This window comes from Mycteria americana, chromosome 1 (genome assembly GCF_035582795.1).
Source record: "Mycteria americana isolate JAX WOST 10 ecotype Jacksonville Zoo and Gardens chromosome 1, USCA_MyAme_1.0, whole genome shotgun sequence".
NCBI lineage: Eukaryota > Metazoa > Chordata > Aves > Ciconiiformes > Ciconiidae > Mycteria > Mycteria americana.
In genome coordinates this window covers 127,770,939-127,790,016 of record NC_134365.1, presented here as the reverse complement: position 1 = coordinate 127,790,016, position 19,078 = coordinate 127,770,939, and the positions used below count along the sequence as shown (strand labels likewise).

Genomic DNA, 19,078 nt, shown 5'->3' with positions numbered 1-19,078 from the left:
GCATTAGTTGTTTGCTCTGCAGTTGCCCTCAGGAGCTGTAGATCCTGTGCAAGACAAGCAGTCCTCACTCTAAAAGAGATTACCCAGCAACTAGGTGGAAAAACTTGTCTCATCTCCTTATTGAACAAAAAGAGATTTACATTTAATAGTCCCACGGGGAAACACCTCTCCTTTCAGTTTTACGTCAGGCTATGCATTGGCTGGTTTACTATGTGAAGGAAGCTACCACCTATGCAGTTAAGCTGCAAGGCATTTTTATTAGGAGGCTGTTCTCCCTTTTCCTTGTGTGCAGGTAATACCTGTTTATGCTAAAAGGAGTTACAGAGGGAAAGGTGGAATCTCCAGGATCCAGTTTTGGATCAAATAACCAAAATCTTTTAGCTCTAAGTCAAAAACACTGATCTCTGGGCAGGCCAGTAAGTTACCTTTCTATTTTTTGTAAGGGAGTTAAGGTTACGGTCATGTCAATAAACTCCTCCTCACAACTGCAACACTATAGCTTATCCATTTTAGGGATAACCTCTGTTCCCACACCATATCTAACTGTTGGATTCAAAGAATCAATTTAGTTGGAGATTGCAACTTTTGCAGTTTCGTCTGAAGCCGATACGCAAACTGCTCTGCCCTTTTAATGGCTGGGAACGCAGAGCTGATGGCAGGGACGCCTCTCCTCTCCCCTACAGCTGCAAGAGAGTGTATAAGGCTCTGGATGCTAATGGTCATGATGTGACCCCCTTGGAGATGTCTTATGTGTGGTCCCCTTCCTTGGGAGCAGGTGAGCCCATATTGCTGAAGCGTGACTTCCAAAACAGAGCTTTCGCTCAGAAAATTTTGCAGAAGCTTTGAGCCGTGTCCCTCCCTTTAATTTTTCTCCCCATCCTTGCAATATTCAGTCCTCCCTCCTCTCCCCTGCCTTCTATGAGGTGCTGGTGACAGTCCCAGAATGACCTTCCCCTAGGAAGCTCAGCATAACTGTTCCTCAAGCGACGGGACCCCATCGAGTCCCAGACTTTGCACCTGGGGATAAAAAGGCAGCAGTAAGCCTGAGCAGGCAGCGCACACACACGAACCGAAGGGTATTTTCTCGTCAGAGTTGAAAGAAGCCGTGATAGTTGCCAAGTCCAGACTATTTCCACCTTCAGGACAGGACAGGGCTGACATGCAAAAAATCCTGCTTTCTGCCGGTGTGGGCTTTTAGCAAGTTAAGATGTGTTATGCTCATCCTTGGCTATTTAAATAACACTGTCTCACTTGGTATAAAACAACTTCTAATATGAATGAAAAAAATAGCTATGGATCGTGAAGCAAGTGGGAATGGATAATCAATTTTTATCACTAATATTGTGGGTAAGACCAATAACTCTGAATGAATTATGAAAGTCTCTGCTCTGAGCAGATGTGTCTCCTTTCCAAGCGGTCTCATTTTAGCCCAGCCTTAACAACAGACAAAGTGTTGAGTTAAACAGATTAAAACAAAACAAACATTTATTTTCATTGTCCATCGTATTTCTTTTTAAAATGTAGGAATGTGAAATTCTCACAGTTGGGCTGGCCGTGGGAGGCACAATAACAAAGGGCTAGAAAAGCCTTTCAGCTTTACAAACATGGGTTCAAATCAAGCTTACGTAAGTGACAGGCGAAATGGGGCTATTGGTTTCAATCTAGTCCCATTTGGCTACAGCAAAAAACTCAGCACAACAGTGTTATAGCGCTTAAAGGGACTCGTCAGCTAAAAGGTAACGCTTCTGCTGGAGAACATTTGCAGTGTTACTTATACCAATTGAAATTACTGGAATGGTTGAGATTACTAGGGCTGAAAGACATCAGAGAGTAAATTTACCTCCCCCCATTTGGGGAGGTATGTTTACTTCGTACTTTTGGCAGTGCTTTCTGCCAGACCTGTGCCCCAAGTCTCCTATCCAGTTACGTGGTAGAGCAGACCTGATGCATGCATGCAGGTCAGGCTGGGAAGCACGTTTTCCTTGAAACTGCTCTGTCAAAGAGAAAGGTCCACATGGAGTCAAAAGTCCTCTGATGACCAGGAACCAACCTGCCAGGAAAGCGATAAGATCTGCCTGATTTTCCTTTCTGCCCATGCACCCATCTGCCCAGCAGCCCACCTGGAAATCTGCTGAGGAGCTTTGGCTACCAAGCCTATGGCAACCTGCTGCGAGCACTGGTGGTAGAGGAGGACAGTGTTGCCCTCCAGTCACGTTACACGGGGCAGGTTCCTCTCTGGGGGATTTACAATGCGAGTGCTGATGAATCCAGACCCAGGTCGGGAAGCTTGTATGGGAAGAGATGATCTTTTCCTGCTGCGCTGCGCACGTGAGTAATTTTGTGTCATTCAGACTACACATTTGGTTAAGGTCTGGTACATGCAGAAGTGAAAAACCTGGTCTTTGGTTCATGATGGTCAAGGATAGATTGCATGAGGCAATGAGAAAGAGAGAAGATAGAGCTTTATGCAAAATGAAATACAGCTGTTGGGCTGTAAAATCTACCGGGAGGCCCCACAGTCAGGTATACTCCCTGAAACTCTTTGTAACTTCATTTTGAAAAACCACGAGATCAATCAAATGGAGAGGGGGCACATGGGCAGCGTGGGATGGAACATGGTGCAGAGGTCCCTGATGGGGTCCCAGGCAAGCTGGCAGCCCTGCGCCATGTAGCGTGGCACCACGCAGAGACACGAGCTCGCACCCCAAAAGCAGTCAAGCCCTGCTAGCACAGCGGCTCGCACCATCCCGCCGAGGGCGAAGCTCCGCACCAGTGCAGCCGCCTTGCTCCCCATTACGGAGACGTGCCCAGCCCACCCCAGGAGGTGGGTCCTGCAAGCCCTGCTCCTGCCAGAAGGCCCCAACAGGTCCTTGAAGCAAATGCGGTGGCAAGGTTGTGTTCCCTCGCAGTCGAGAATAAATAAGGAGTCGGTCCTTGCCTTGCCTGAGAGGTAGCACGAGTACAGCTGTAAGTGGGGCATGCTCACAACTCCATCGGGAACTTGCAAGATCAGACCTTAAGGATCCTATTTCAAAAGACCCCAGCGTGCACCACCAGGACTCGATTTTTAAACACCTCCGTGCTCTTTTGGGTGCGTCAGGCCCAAGGGGCTCAGGAATGAGCTCTGTCTAAAGCCTGGCCTTCACTGTGACTGCTTAACCCCTGAATCTCTGGCCCAAGGTGACCGGCTCAGGGCCATAGCGGGAGTCAGAGCCAGGGTTAAAATGCAAGAGCTTCTTGCTCCCACAGTGCTCTTTCATCTTCCCAGTCCTGGCTCCCAGTGCACCGCTCCTGCTGCCGTTTAAAGACACAGCAGGGCTCAGTGGAAGGCTGTGCGACTGCCCTCTCGGTTTCCTGACATCGGGGGATTTGTGGCAGAAGTCCAGCATTGCCCGATGTCATTTTGAATTATTTTGTAGTTCTAGGTTAATAAACTGCTTACCATCACAGGGAACTGAACGATGCGTTACTCCAGTTGCTACGGTGGACCTTTTTCTTAGCCATGTATGTAAAATGTGCAGTTCAGAATGATTCTCAATGGCCCTACGTTTCCAGATTCACATTTTTAATTAAACAGCATTTGCTTTCTTCTGTTTCTAAATGGGCATGCAGTGTCGTTTAAATCTCATGGACCTCCATGACTGGAACATCTCAAGACCTCGTAGCTGCAAAGCTCCACTCCTGCTGCAGAGAAGAAAATATCAGAGAATAGTGAAAGAGCGTAACTTGCACCAGGCAAGCTCTCTGTGCAATTTTTTTTTTAATTAAGTTACATGGAAAAACACCTTAGCAATTCAAAGTCTCTCCGTAGTGACCCAGCTTCAACATTGTCTGAAGATTATGTCCATCCCTTATTTAGTGAGGCTGTGTGTCAGTTTAGGGGAGGAATGGAGTGAACCCCCCCCGCCCCCGACCCTGGGAGCACTAGGATGAGTATAAAAGATGTGCTGGTGGTACTGTCTCCAGCGTAGTATGGAGTAGCAGTATGTGGTACGTACATGTGAGAAGGCTGGATTCCTAAAGCTGTTCTGAAAACGACCTTAAGACACATGCGATAATATGTTTTATAGACATATAGATACATATTCTGGTAGTTTGCACGATGCTGTGGAAGTCAAACACCGAGTGATGGCAAAGACCCCTTTTGGGGCCTTAGGCTGCTGAACGCTGTATGTATCTCCTCCGAACCCACCATTTACTCTAGCTTGAGGCGAGGAACATAGTTTGGGATTTTCTACTGACTTTCCTAGGTGCGACCCAGGCACAGTGAGTACAGGGAGACCGCTGCTTTACCTTTCAGTAGCGTCCTTTCATTCGGAAGCTGAAGCGGAGCCGGCTTTTGTTCTGAACCCCGCTCAGCCCTTCACCCCGCGGTGGTGGCGGGGAGCCTGGCAGCTTGTCTGCCCGCTCCCATTTCTTCCTGCAGGCACCACGTTATATATCCCTCACGAGCCTGACCACAGCTTTCAGAAACATCCAATAAATCAACAGTTAAAAGGGAAGAGTAGACACGGGGAGCAGGTGCTTATTATCTGTGCATCTCTGGAGAAGAATAACCCACAGTGTATTTCCATGCCCATTTGAAATGGAATATGACCATGACCCTGCAAGTGGCTCTGCTTGAATTGTTCCTGGCATCGTGTTTTACTCCTAATATTTTCATTGTCTGCCTCCATCAGTTTTACCTCCCACTGTAGCATTAATTTTGTATGTGAATATGGAGGCTGTGCTTTAAATAATACAGCATATGCTTTTTATTTGCCATGTAGAATAATTTTTTTTTGGCTGATTTATGTTCCACCTGGACAAAATTATTTTTTATGATGGGTTTATTTCATTTGCTCCCACATCCCCAAATGGAGGGGGAAAAAAAGAGAAATCTTGTAAACCACCAATAATGATGGACACAGAAATCTGTTCTGAAACACAAATTTACTGCAAAAACAGATTCTCTCCAGCCATGTAAATGAAAAAATGCTGTTGTAATAATTTTAAGCTCGCGAACGCATGGTACTACTGGAGAGAGCAATCATCAGGCTCTTGTGTCATCCTTTACACAATGCTGGGGGTATGGAGAAATTCACTGACAGCTATAAGCTATTCCAGTAGAACAAAATTCCACATATGGCTACAGCATCAATTTAATTTAGCTCTTTTCAAAACTTCATCGAGAAACAAAGCCAGGACAAAACCCTGTGGTCTTTCGGTTTGCAGATTTGCCACAGAACTTCATAGGCTAAGCTGCCAAATCCATCTCATTTCCAGTTTCCACAAGGACTGTGGAAAAATATGTTACTTGCCATTGAAACAAGTTAGTTTCAAACAGATACTTTGGGTTTTAGTAACAAAAAAAAAGTATGATGTACCTTGTTTTGTGTTTTACAATCCCGGAACAGACTGGCAGTATTTTTACGTTAATCTATCACCGACAGAAATACTCATTATGAACAGATTTATTAAAAAAAAAAAAAAAGCCATATGCAATCCTTAGCGCAACTTTATTCTGACTTTGACTTCCAGCTTTTAGTGCTTTTTGTCAAGCAACTAAATATCAATCGTACAAATTCATAATAGTCATAGCAGTCGGAAAGCTCCGGTTCTGTTTTTGGTTGTAATAGTTGTTTTTAACCATACAACATCCTCCAGCCAACACCACATTGTAACAGGAGTGCATATAATAAGGACACATAACGCCTCCATGTCAGCTCTGAACTGCAGAGCTGGGAAAAGTAGGATATTCTTTCAGAGCAGCTTCCCTTTTAATACTGAATGTAACAAGAAGAGACAGGACTTTCACAGGAAAATCCTGCTGCTTCTAGTCCCACCCCGTAACTCCCCAGCTTGGTAGAAATCCAAGCTGATGTCTCTCCCTTGGCATCTTCTGGCAGCAACCGGAAGATTTGTTCCCATGCAGGCCCTCTCCTCCCCACACAAAGCTCTGCTCCAGCCCCTCATCCTGCCACGTCCCTAATTCCCGCTCCACAAGCTAGCATGGAAAGCTTTGGCGAAGGTGGGCCACCTTTGTTCCGCTCCATCTTCTTCTCTTTCTGAGCACTGAGAAGAGTGTAAAATTTATCAACAGCAAGCTAGGCACTGAAAATCAGGTCGCTGGTTTAAAACGGGGAAATACAATCTAGAGGATGAACGTGTATCGTATTTGTTTCACCATCATGCCAGCCCTGGGCCTTTCAGACAAAACCAGAGCTCCCGTTCTTCTACAGGCTCCTCGGGATGAAGGCAGCTCCTGCAGGAATCGTAAGCCTGCAGATGGGAAGGGAAAGGAAAACAGTATAAAAAAACAGTATAAAAAAGCTACAGTAGATGGTGCTAGACAGGTGCAGAAGACACAGCTAGTCATTTGAGGATACCTGCAAGATTTACCCCTAAGCTAAGCGGTTTAGAAAATGTGCAATTTAGATTTATCAGTTCAGAAGGGAGATTCAGATAAAAACAGTTGAGCTGGCGAGATTATTAAATGCAGAACCCCACGCTGAGACGATGCTCACCTTACTACGCGTGCTGACGAAGGGGAAATAGGGTGCCGGCACGCCTCCGGCTGCACCCGGGCGGTCACACGGAATGCAAGGTGCGGCAGGGCGATGCGAGGAGAGGGGGCAAGTCAGGGGCAGAGACCTTCCTTCACCCAGGAATGTCCCCTGGGAGCTGGAGGTGGCACCCTTCCCGCGTGTTGGGATGGGGACGGCAGGAGCAGCAGGAACGCTGCGGGTTATGGGAAGCGCAGATCGGTATTTCCCGATGTCAGCCCCTGCGTATCAAACCGTTAATGTCACAGAAAGGTGGTCTTGTGTATTTAATTTTATCAGGCGGAAGAACTCTGATATATGCCGCGCTCGGTTCACCGCTCCCGTGCAGATTTACTCGGCGTTTTAGCGTGCGTGCTGCCTCGCTGACAGAGATTAAAGGCTCTCCTCAGAGCCCCAGGTATTACGCTCAAATGTATAAATCAGGGCTTAATATATAATATTTGTCCATAAAAATATATCATGGTGGCATTTGTTTGGCTATCTGCATATTAAATACGGTTACAGAAAGTCACGAGTTTATGGAGGATTATTTTGCTACACCAGTGAAGTCTCCTGCCATCCTAAGCAGGTATCTTTCCTGCCAGGGCGTGGGCAGGGTCGCAAAGAGGAAGGGGCAGATTTTGCTAAGGCCGTTCATGACCCCGCACGTGCCCCAGCCGTGCGGTGCTGGGCCGGGAACCCGCTCCCAGGCCGGCCGCGGGCTCTGGCTTACCAGCACTGGCCAGGCAGGGCAGGGATCACGGAGGAGATGACACCGCGAGCCTCTAAAGGAGAAAATTGCATGATGTATCGCCACTCACGAGCACCCACTAGAGAGCTGTTTAGAGTGAGATTACAGTCTCAGAGGAGACTCTCATGCCTCTCGGTCACAGGGTTACTACGATGATGCAGTTGCAGCTCCTATGCGGGAGGTAGGGAGGGATTAAAATGATGGCCGGAAAGAAAAGCTGGATCAAACCTCCACAAACCCTGTTCAGATTAACCCAGATTCCCGAGTCCCCAGCTTTGAGGGACTTTAAATTAGCCAATTTGATTCTTTTCCCTTAAACAGAAGAAGAAAAATGGGAGGGAGAGGATGAAGTTTATACTTCTGCCAAGAGTTTACAAGCAGCATTTTAGACTGAAGGGAAACAAAATAAGAGTTCGTGCAGTCCAGAGTTCTTGATCCTATCAGGCCAATTCCATATTAGCACAGCTATATGGATTTCTCTGCATTTGCTGTTGACTTACAGATACGCAAGGGAGAGAAAATCAGACTCTGTGCTGCAGTCTTTCCCCCTTCATCCTCTTCATATTCAAGGTCTTTTTTTTTTCTTGTAAATTCTTATTAACACAGAAGAAAAAAAAAATCCCTGGGATCCCTGGCACATCCTTGGAGTGGCTGCAGCCTCATCGTGGATGACTAGACAACCGCCACTGTGCCACATAATGAGGAGCACACATGCTGCACCGGGAGATACTAATGAGGGAGCTACAGCCCCCTTAGCCCTCTCCAGTAAATCCGTGTCTGCAAGCCATGTTTTATTTATCAGGCTTATTATGGCAGCGCTAAGGAGCCATTTGAAAAGGGCCGCCGGTGTCCTGGGCACTGCACACCACAGTGCCTGCTCCGACCAGCTTCCAGGGGACACGGATGAGGCTGGCAAAAGGTAGGGGAGAGGGATGCTACAACAACGCCGTGGCAGCATTTATCCCATCGACTCCTTTATAGGGGGTTTCAGCCTGTTTTGACCTCCTGGTGCTAGCTGAGCACCGCTTGGGAGGGATCCCAGGCCCTGAAAATACACAGTCACTGGCAAACAGATTGAAGCTGAACTTGCAATGGTTTCCAGGAATGCTTCTGAGGAAGCGAGGACTTGGCAGGCCTGGAGCGACCCGGATGCAACCTGCAGAGCCAGGCAACTTGGAGGGGCTTCACGGGAGCCGCCTGAGATGGCCACCTCCCCGCCCAGCACTGCTCCCTGCTCCTGCTCCCAGCAGAGCTCCCGCCGGACTCCCGTGCTTTTCACCATGCACACAAAACGCTGCTCCTCTGTGCCGAGACGCGATGCCGCAGAGCCCTTGTTGTGCCGCTTCCGGCAGCGTCCGGTCTCGCTCAGATTTGCATGTGTGCCAGAGGGAAAGGGGATTTACGATCTCTGCTTCCTTCTCCAAACGTCCTCTTCCTGACCCCTCTGCGCGCCTTCTCAGAGGTTTCTGTCCACTTTGGAGAATCACTGCGCTTACAGAGGACCAAAAGAAACAGGAGTAAAAGGTGGTGAAGTGTAAGGTAGAAGAGAGATGAGTAAATCTTTGCAAAAGTTACACTGCAGATCTCAGCAGGACTCAGACAAATTGGTCTGCAGACCTTTAACATATTAGATTTCTACTTACCCTGATCATTAGCACGTTAAGCTACAAGGGCTGATTATATGAAACTCATGGAGAGGCATCAGTTAAGATGATAAATTTACACACATTCCTTCTGGATAAGAAATGATGGGTTTCCTCGGTTCAGAGATTTGGTACAACTGGACTGGGTTTCAGAAAGAGAAAGGAGGAGAGAGAAGTGTTAAATGCTCGCATCTGTACTGCCACCTAAAATGATGGAAGCAGTTCACAAGTTTGAGCAAAAATGTATGTCAAATAGGAATAGAAGGAAACGACTCGCAGTTTCCAAGGCTGAACTATAATCTGCCATGTCACATCGACAACAAATTAAGAGAGTAAGTGAAATTCCCAAGCGATGTTGCTCTTACAAGGCCGGCCCAAATGGTGTTCCCAGGCTGCAGAATGCAACACTAAATATTTGCACATATTTATCACTTTTCGCCCACACAAGTTCTCATCTTATTTTGCAAACACTGTGCAGCAGAACAACTTCCTAACCACCAAAGTGTAGCCATCACTGGTCTGCAACGTGCCAGTGGCACCTATTTCATGCCAGCACGTGTCCTGGGAAAACTGTTAACAAAGACCGTTTGTTATCCCGTTGCCACTGAAGAGAGAATTTAGACAGGCCTTGCAAATGTTACAAAAACCCACGCAAATTGACAGAATCATCTGTCTTTTCTTGAAAAATACTGTGCAGCTGCTAATGTCGCCAGAGGAGACGGGCCACCAGCAGCATTGTTCCTATAGCTAGCCTTTGTAGCACTAACTATAGTGCTACTGTGGCTAAATACTGAGGTACAGCTAAGTTAACTAGTTAATACTAGTAATAGTTCAGTAACAGTAATAGCTAAATGGTAATAGCGATAGTTCATCCCTGTTCTTCTTTAGGCATCAGCCACAGAAAGAAGGCCCTCATCCAGAAAGGGCTGAACACCACCAGCTCTCGTTCACTTCAGGGAAAATTAAAGGTTTTTAGCTAGTATAGTAACTTATATGTGACTCCTCCTTTCCTGAATAGCGGTACCAAATCTATTCAAGCAGAAAGGCGTTTTCACCCCCACACTGCTGGGCTTGTAGGTCAGGAGTGCTCCATCCAGTTGAGGTGCTCGATAAAGACTACCTTTGTGTTTTGTCGCTTTGGTTTCCTCATCCAGGAACCTGTGCTGGGCGAAGGTAAGCGTTTACACCTTCTTGGACTGCCAGATAGCGAATGCACAAGCTTCCTCATTGCTCAGGACACGAGATAAGGGGTTTCTAGCTGATTCCCCTTCCAGGCGCAGCATGGCCACAATAATCGGATCATTCTAAAGTGGAAATATTTTTTAAAAATGCTGCTTGCATATAAAAGTTTGTGCCACAAATGGGATCATCTTTTTTTAACGGGACGGGGGAAAAAGAAAAGTGCCGTTTCCTTTTTGCTCGTGTGCACAGCCATCGCCATTACATACCACTGGAGTTAGAAATACGTGCGCCTTTATTTTGTTCTAACCAAAGAGCAATCAAACCTACTCAGGCTTGTGTTAATGATATACATTATACGTACCAGAGACATTTACACTGCATATCAAAATCGATCAGAACATAAGGAAGTTAAAAAAAAAAGACGATTGCCTTATGCTGCTGAGTTTGACTTGAGCATGGTCTATCTCAGCCTCATGGGTTAGACACATGCCCGCACAGGCTGCAGCACCGTGTTAGCACTACGCTAAAATGAGGTAACATTTACAGTCAAAGGTGGAAGCGGACCGTGTGGCTATACATTTTGGGAAGCAAAGAGGGCAGGTGGGGGTGAAAATGATTTTATGCTCAGGCCATAATTGGTATAGTATCATCGCACAGAAGACACGGCGCTTCCTCGTCTGGCGCTTTTGCTACGACCACATACTTCCCATTCGCAGTTTCAAGCTGGGTTATTTCTGTCAACTGTTTCTCCTCCCCAGCCAGTATGTTCTAACCACAGGTAAAGTCTTCAGTTTTAATTTGTTCAGACTTCCTTTTTTGTTTTAATGTGGACGGGAAAGTTGGACAATAAACCACTTTCTCTTGTTCCTAAAGATTTCTCGCTTTTTCGAATTCATTGACTGTTCAGCACACTCCGTATTTCAATTAAAGGCAGCAAAACTGCTAATGGTGCATTAATGACACACTGCGTCTATACAAAGATGCAAGTAGATGTTGTGGCCAATTTTCCGGCCTGGTGAGATTATTTTCTTTTTTGTTTTTTGGGTTTTTTTTTTCCCCGTAGTGAATTATCTGCGAACAGATCATCACTTTATACCGGCCCGTGTCTCTTGCTACTGCTTAACCCCAAGGACTGGCAGCGCGGGTGCAGCTCGCAAAGGCTGCCCGGCTGCGGCCTCACCTCGCACGCAGCCGGTGTCTCACCCACCGCCCCGGGAGCGGCCCCCTCCTGCGGGCGGGGGCCCGGGCGGAAGCCTGAAGCAGCCGGGGGCCAGAGAGGCTGCGGGGAGCACCCAGGCATCGGCCTGCAGCACCCGGGACGGGAGGGACGGGAGGGACGGGAAGCCGGGCCGCGGAGCCGCCGCTGCAGGCAGGCAGGCAGGCAGGCAGGCAGGCAGGCAGGCAGGCAGGCAGGCGCTGGGGCAGCGCGGGCGGCGCGGAGCGCGCCGTGCGCGGTGCGGCGGGAGGGCGGGGGCCCTGCCGCCGCTCAGGCCGGCCCGTTGGTCGGGCTTCTCGCGTCTGCCCAGCCCCTGGTCTCCGCTGCGGCGGGTGAGGCCGAGCCCCGGGACGCCGCTCCGCAGCCGCAGGGCCGCGGGCTTTCCCCGGCGCCGCGCAGGCCCCGCCGGCGGGGGCGGGGCCCCGCCCCTCGCTGTTGGTTGATCCGTTGTCACGGCAACGCGCGCAACACCCCCGCCCCCGCGCGGCTCCCCCCTCCCCACCCGTTCTGCCCCACGTGACCCGCGGCGGCGCCTCCGGCCAACTCGCTCGTTACCAGCGCCGCGCGAGGCGGCGGAGGGGGGGTGTGGGAGGGGGTTGCTGTTTCCCATTGGCTGCTGCCGAGGCTCGCTGATTGGCAGGGGGCGGCGGAGCCGGGCCGCCGGCCGGCCCGCCGATTGGCTGGGCCCGGAGGTGAGGCTGTGGGGTGATGCCGGCCGCCCCGCGGCCGCTGCCAGGCGGCCCCGCGCAGCCCCGGCCCCAGACAAAGGCCGCCCGGGAAGGGGCGCGCCCGCTCCCCCCCCGCGCCCTCGGCCTGGCACGGCGAGGCGAGCGGCGGGGAGCCGCGGCCCCTGGGCGGGCTGCGGGGAGGCGGCGACGCCAGCCTGGCCGAGCGCGGGCGGGCTCCGCGGCCCCGCGCCCTCCCCGCCGGGGGATCGCTCTAATTGCCGCTGGGGCACGCGGAGCCGGGCGGGCGGCGCGGCCGTCACGCTCGCCGCGCGCCCGGCAGCCAATGAGCGGCCCGGGCGAACGCGGACAGCACGCGGAGCCCGCGTGTCCCCGCCGCCTGCCCTGTCAATCACTCCCCGCCGCCCCGGCCCGGCGGAGCCGCGCCCCCGCTCCCCTCCCCCCCCGCCGGCGGGAGCGGCACGGCCGGGGGAGGGGGGAGGGGGGCGGCGGGCCTGGCGCTGGGGAGCGGAGCGGGGTGGGGGCGGTGTTGAAGCGCTGCATCGCCGCGCCGTGCCCCTCGCTGCCGCCCCCCGCCCGGGGCGGACGTTACCGGGAGGGCTGGGGGACTCTGCGGCCGCCGCTCCCTTCGCTCAGGGTGGGGGCGCGGGGCTGCCGCCGGCGGCGGGGGCGTGAGAGCCCGGCTCCCCAAGCCCCGCAGTTCCCACCGCGAACGCCAAAGCCGCGCCGCCGCGTCCCGCTCGGGGAGCGGGATGCCCGCGGGGCGCTGCCTGCCGCCGGCCCGGCCGGTCCCGGCGCCCTCCCCGTCGCGGTGCCCTCCCCCGGTGCGGGGCGAGAGGCGGAGCCGGCGCGGCGCGGCCGCCGCCCGCCGCCTTTATCTGTCGTGCGGCGCGGGGGGTGGCACTGGGGAACACCTTGTTTTAAGATACGCGCTATAAATACGGCGCCGGGGATGGGAGCGCAGCCACGGGCGGCGGCGGGCTGACGGCGCGGCGGAGAGCGGCTCCGGACCACGGTGGGTGCCTCCCCCGCGGCGGCTCGGTGCCTCGGCCGGGTCACGGCGGCTTGGGGGCCGCTTGAATTTTCATGTACCGGCGTGGTGCGGGGCTGCTTTCCCCTCGGCCGCCCCCCAGCGCCACGCCACGCGTGGCTCCCGGGAGGAGTTGCGGGGGGCCGGGGGGGGGGGGGTTGTGTTTTGCCTCTTTTTGTACGGAGGGGAGCGGCAGCAGCAAGCGCCGGTGCCTGCACCGGGAGGCCGGCGGGGGGGGGGGGCGGAAGGGCGAAGAGAAGGGACGGGAGGGGGGGGGGGGAAGCCTAAAAAAGGAGAAGGGGCCGAGGATAAAGGCGGCGGCGGCGGTGGGGGAGGAGGAGAGGTGGCTGGCGGGAGGGGACGGGGAGGAAGGCGGGCTGGCGGGAGGGAGAGCAGCCCCTAACCCCGGCGCCTGCCGCCATCGCCTCTCCGCAGGACTGTGTTGGCGAGCAGCCGCGCAGCCCAGCCCAGCCCAGCCCAGCCCGCGGCGGAGGGCGGCCGGTGCCGCTAGCGAGGAGGAGGTCGCCGCCGGAGGAGCCCCGCGGTCCGAGCCGCGCCGCTGAGCCCGCCCGCCCGCCCGCCGACATGATGCAGATCTGCGACTCGTACAGCCAGAAGTACTCCCTCTTCAACGCCATGAACCGCTTCATCGGCGCCGTCAACAACATGGACCAGACGGTGATGGTGCCCAGCCTGCTGCGCGACGTGCCGCTGCTGCTGGAGGAGCTGGACGCGGCGGGCACCGTCTGCCCGCAGCGGGACGCCGCCCTGCCGCCCGCCGACCCCGGCGCCTACTTCTCCCGCAGGGACATGTACAGCCACTACATGCTGCTCAAGTCCATCCGCAACGACATCGAGTGGGGCGTGGTGCAGCCGCCGGCGGGCGAGGAGGCGGCCCGCAAGAAGGACAAGCTGGGCGGCGGGCCCGCCGAGGAGGGCGAGGGGGAGGAGGACCTGGAGCAGCAGTTCCACTACCACCTCAGCGGACTCCACTCGGTCCTCTCCAAGCTCACCCGCAAGGCCAACGTCCTCACCAACAGATACAAGCAGGAGATCGGCTTCAGCAGCTGGGGGCAGTGAGCGCCGGGGGGGAGCGGGGGAAGGCGGCGCCCGGCCCGCCGGCGGCAGCGGCAGCGGCAGCGGCGCGTCCCTGCCCGGCGCTGCGGCCGCGCCGGCGGTGGAGGGCAGCGCCGCGGGGCTGGGGCTTCCCTGCGCGCCCAGGACTGCAGCCGCTTTTCTACCAACGCACAAGCGAGAGAGAGATGTACATTAATCAATACTAGTTTATTAATTATCTCCCCCCCTCTTTTTTGTTTTTTTTTTTTTTCTTTTTACTGTACGGTCCGGGGCGAGCGGTTGCTGTGCCTCCCCGGGCGGGGAGGCCGAACCCCTACGTGTAGGAGGTGGTGGCGTAGCTGGCAGATAGGAGGCTCAACACAAGCCGATGAACGTAACAAAACTGGCATAAAATTGCTTCTGTTACCCGGGAGGGAACCCAGTGGGCTAGCGAGCATCCCTCTGTGGCGGGACGGATGGCGGGTCCCACGGTTGTACTGGAGTTTATTTAAAACTTTTTTACTCGGATGTAGAGTATATTCTAAAATAAATGCAAATGTATTAACTAAAAGTGACTTAAACTTTTTGGTATGATTTATGTTTCTTTAATTAAATGATATTTTTAACATCTGGAATTCTTCTGTTGTTCTTCTAAGTTTACTTCCAGAGCTGCCTTACTAGACACAGAAATCTCGGCATGTGCAACAGAGGGGTTTTTGTGGTTTTTTTTTTTCTTTTTCCCCAAAGGGAGCAATTAAGTAGTGATGGTAACTCGGCGTATCCAAAATGGATGAATGACCGTATTAACTGCACCATACATGGTCTGAGTTTTGGTAAGCTGTTCCCAGCCGGACAGTCCAGTTGCTCGGTGTGGATGCTGGCATGAAGGTCAGTGCCCCTTTAACAAAATCCAAGAAGATCGAGTCATGGTTACTTTGCAGGCAGCGATTCATGGAGGTTGGAGCAAAGCCTAGGAATGAGTCTTGCTTTTTTTGGGAAGTGTCTTAATGTACTGTGGGGAGCTCTTTTCTCTCCCTCCGAATGCGTCTGGGGCACTTGCCTCCCCCATCTCTTGCATTACTTTCCTTCCTCTGTAATCCTCCTTGGATACTAGGAATTAATTGGTTTTATGTTATCCAAACTGTATTGATTTCTTTCTCTCTGCATTATTTTTTTTCATTTGCTGAAGTAATGTGCCTCGGAATCGGGTGTCTATATTGTGTTCTAATATTAAGTTCTAATATTAAAAGTGTACTTATTGATTACAATACAATGTGTGCATATCACAGAGGATAACCATTTAATAAATATGTATGTCCTTCCATAACGTATGAAGTTTTCTTCTCAGGCACTGAAATGCCAAGTTTGTAGACATCTCCTCATACTGAAATTTCACTCTGTATTATTGCCATCAAATTTAGGGCTTGTTTGGTGTTTTTTCTTTTAAAAACGTAAGAGAAGAATTTTTCTCTCTGCTTTAAGGATACTTTTGCTTAAATTCAGATATTCCCTAGCAATTTGTTTTTCAGTCCAACTGTTCAAACATTGTAGTAAAGCATGAGCACTCCAGACATGGTACTAGTTGGCAGATGTTTGTGTAGTTAAAACAATCAGCCTACATGTATGTTTAAAAATACATATTTTGGAAGGTTTTTCCCTTTTAGGGTAAAGAAGAACTTTGTAAGGCCAGATGATTTTTAGCTTGGCGATGCTTGTTCTTTTCGTAATGTTTTTAACTCCTCTTCCCCTCCCCTCTTGGGAAGATGCCAGGAAAAAAGTCCGGAACAAGGAGAGGGGTTACCCTGGTTTCCTAACATGTCAGCTCGCCAGTCTTGCCGTAGTCTAACTTACGCAAAAGATGCGGTGCCTTACGCTGGATGGTGAAGTTTTGTTCTCCGGAAGGCGAGGGTGGGAGGGAGAACCTGTTCTGCTGCGTGCCTCCCTTCTGCCTTGTGCTCAGCTGGCTGAAAACCACATTACAACCTCCGCTCGGGAGCGCTGGTAAAACCTCAGGCAAAGGCAGCTAGCACAGTTTCAGCAGCGCTCCTTTTGAACTCCCAGTAACTTCTCCTGGTGTGGATTTAGACAATACTGTTTAAATGTTGCACAAGAGACAATGTGGTGATTTAGACTATGAGTAACATCAGAAAAATACTATTACATTAGTGCAGTATCGCCATGACTATTACATCCACTCCCTTTGCATCCTAAAAAGAGATGAGACCAGTTTCGGTGAAAGAGCAGCTAAAAACTAGCGCTATTTGGCAGCAAAGGTGGCATTTCCTTACAAGTGAAGCTTCGGGTAGCAGAGGAGGGTACTGCGGCCCAAGGGTTTGCCTTGCCTGGGTGGCTAACCCGCGGCTACTGAACCGCACATGGCTCCCATGTGGGGGCCCGGCCACACGGCTGGCAGCAGCCCAGGGAATCCCAGTTCAGCCCCAGCAAAAGCTGCTGAGGCTCACACCAGCAGAAGAGGCACCGCCACCTCCCACCTGGGAGCTGCTTTAGAATTCCCCTTTTTCAAGGTCACGGGAGAGGAGCGAGGCTCTTGGGATCGAGAAAGCGATCTCGTGATGCGGGGCGGGGGGGGGAACAACAACAGATAAAACAAGGGATGTCTTTCTCACGCAAAGGACGAGGGATGGGACTTCGCTGCCGGCTGCTGTGGAAAACAACTTGGCCTAAAAGGTGCGGTGGTCAGGCAATTACGTAAATGCTAGCTCCTGACATTGCAGTAAGCAAGATGAGATCGCAGAGTCTGAACGCACAGATTTTGTGTGTTAGATGCTGAATTGGGAAAAATTTCCATGAGCGGCCCTATATAATACGATTAGGTTTATTATTAGGAGTTACGTTTTCTTTCGAAGGACTGGATCGTTTTGAGCACTCCTGGTTGGACACCGAGTTCAGCAAACCTTTAGTCTGCTCCGGTAAAGTGATTCCGATACTTGTAAGTGATAACGACAAATGACATCAGTGTCATGTAAAAGTATCTTTATGATGTCAAATACTTGGATAAGTGGCTTTATCTGCAAGCCACACATGAACAGAAAGACAACTTGCCAAACTACCGTAACCGTGCACAAACCAGGAGAATATACATACGCACTGTGAGAAGCAGTTGTCATTTTTAGCTTGCTTAAATGAAATAGACTCAATATACAGTAGGGCAGCCATCAGAAGAGTAATAAATAATGAGATTCAGAACAATTTGCACTTACAAACTGATTACAGCAGAAGGTATGTTACAGCCAAGAAGCCTCAAGGACATTGCTCATGGGATGTATCAGTTAATATATGAAAGTGCCCAGTATGTGTCATCACAGTTTATGAGTCAACTCTTTATTTTCGTGTATACAAAAGAACAGTAGAGCAAATGGGGGGAGGGGGGGAGGGGAGGGGAGCCAAGCTTTTGTCTCAAGGCATGTATACATGTTTATATACATGTGTATAAAAATAAGGGTGTTGGGGATGGGCGTGAGTTCCATGGGAAGAGCAGCCTTTCAAAGGCTGCTTTGACCGCTGACTGCTGTCCTGGATGGATGGCAGGTCTGTGCTGGATTAGGTGTGCATTTCAGGAATCGTATCGGCTTCTGGCACCATAAGGTTTCTCCATTCCCCTCCAGAAGTGGGCTGCCGTATCCCATTCTGCCCAGGAGCAGATTAGAAGTCTGAAATCAGTATCTTGATACCCACTCGGACTCGACCCGCCTGCTGCATTCCCGTGTGCTGAATGGGTCGCGTTTCTCCTTGGCCTCCTCCCCAGCGCACAAGCCCCTGCTGCTGCTGCAAAGGGCACGCTCTGGGCAGTGCCTGGTGGAAGGGGGCAGGTGAGGCTGAGTCAGGCGAGGCTGTCGTCTTCCTGCTTTCCCTCTGAAAGCTTTTTCTTGCAGAAGGTTTTAAATAGATCAAGATATCTGCGTTTTGTGGTTTGTTTCCTCCCCACACACACGGCTCTTGCACCAAGACACGAGTCATCGGTAGATTGGCTTCGTTGAAAGATGCACTACTCTTAATGGCCAGATGGAAGGTTATATTAGGATCTCATTATTATGGAGCTAAGCTCTGCACCCTGTTCTACCAGGGAAAAAAAGGGAAAAACAAAGGGATAGAAAGCTTCTCCTCTTTGTGCCTATGGGTTTGGTACACGGCTTATCTCTTTGTGGAAGAGTCTGCAGTGATTTTCTCCCACAGACTTACTTCCCTGAAGCAGTGAGTATGGGAGGGGATTGTCTAGAAGTACTGCTTTTTATTATTTATATCTTTAAACATTATCTCATTTTATTATTTATATCTAGCTAACAGCGTGCTGGGTACCATATTCCAAAGAGCTCAAAGATCTCAGGTGATAATACACACAGGGAAAAAAGAAGAGCATGATGGGTTATAACCTGCCATAAAATCTGAGGGGAGTGCAAGCATGGTGAGCATTGCAAAAGCAGTTCCAGCTTTGCATGCGTTTTTCTGTTATTTGTTGTTGTCACCTCTAAACAAGCAGAAATACGTGAATGCATTAGTTCTAACGTTGCAAAATCATTTTCCTTCCAGACCACAGACTTGCATGACAAGTTTGGGTCAAAATTAGTTTTAAGGAATGAAGTTATAAACTCCTTTCCAAAAGGAAATTTGCAAATAAGAGTGCAGTAATTGTATATCTTTTTGTTGGTAGCCAACTGCCGGAATTGACACTCTTTATAAAAAAGTAATATTCCTTCCCCGTTCAAACACACTCATACTTATTTGACCCGGAGTGACGGAATGAGGAAAACACCTTCTAGTTTTTGTGCTTTTGAATTTTGTTCTGGAAGAGATGGCACAGAAAAAGCTTGGAGAGCTTGGAGAGAAAACAGGTGCCTCTGTATTAAATCACAAAACAGTAAATGAGCTTGCCTCGTGATGTTTGTAAGGTTTGTCACAGTATCAATTAAAGGGTTGTATCTTGTTATCACGTTTATCTACATACATCTGAGTCTAATATAATTCTTTCTTT

General features: G+C 50.8%; 1 protein-coding gene across 2 annotated transcripts; it reads left to right on the top strand.

Moving 5' to 3' along the window:
* Positions 1-12,667: 12,667 nt before the first annotated feature.
* Positions 12,668-14,657, top strand: MID1IP1 (MID1 interacting protein 1). Of its 2 annotated transcripts, XM_075520452.1 has the most exons (2): positions 12,668-13,017; positions 13,468-14,657. In XM_075520452.1, the coding sequence occupies exon 2, from the start codon at positions 13,618-13,620 to the stop codon at positions 14,110-14,112; it is 495 nt and encodes a 164-aa protein (XP_075376567.1). In that variant the 5' UTR covers positions 12,668-13,017; positions 13,468-13,617; the 3' UTR covers positions 14,113-14,657. The 2 variants fall into 2 exon arrangements, with proteins under 2 accessions (XP_075376567.1, XP_075376576.1); XM_075520461.1 differs by lacking the exon at positions 12,668-13,017 and having other exon boundaries at positions 13,385-14,657.
* The last annotated feature ends 4,421 nt before the right edge of the window (positions 14,658-19,078 follow it).

Excerpts from the sequence above, each read along its gene's own strand:
- MID1IP1 (XM_075520452.1), top strand. The coding sequence starts at position 13,618 with ATGATGCAGATCTGCGACTCGTACAGCCAGAAGTACTCCCTCTTCAAC.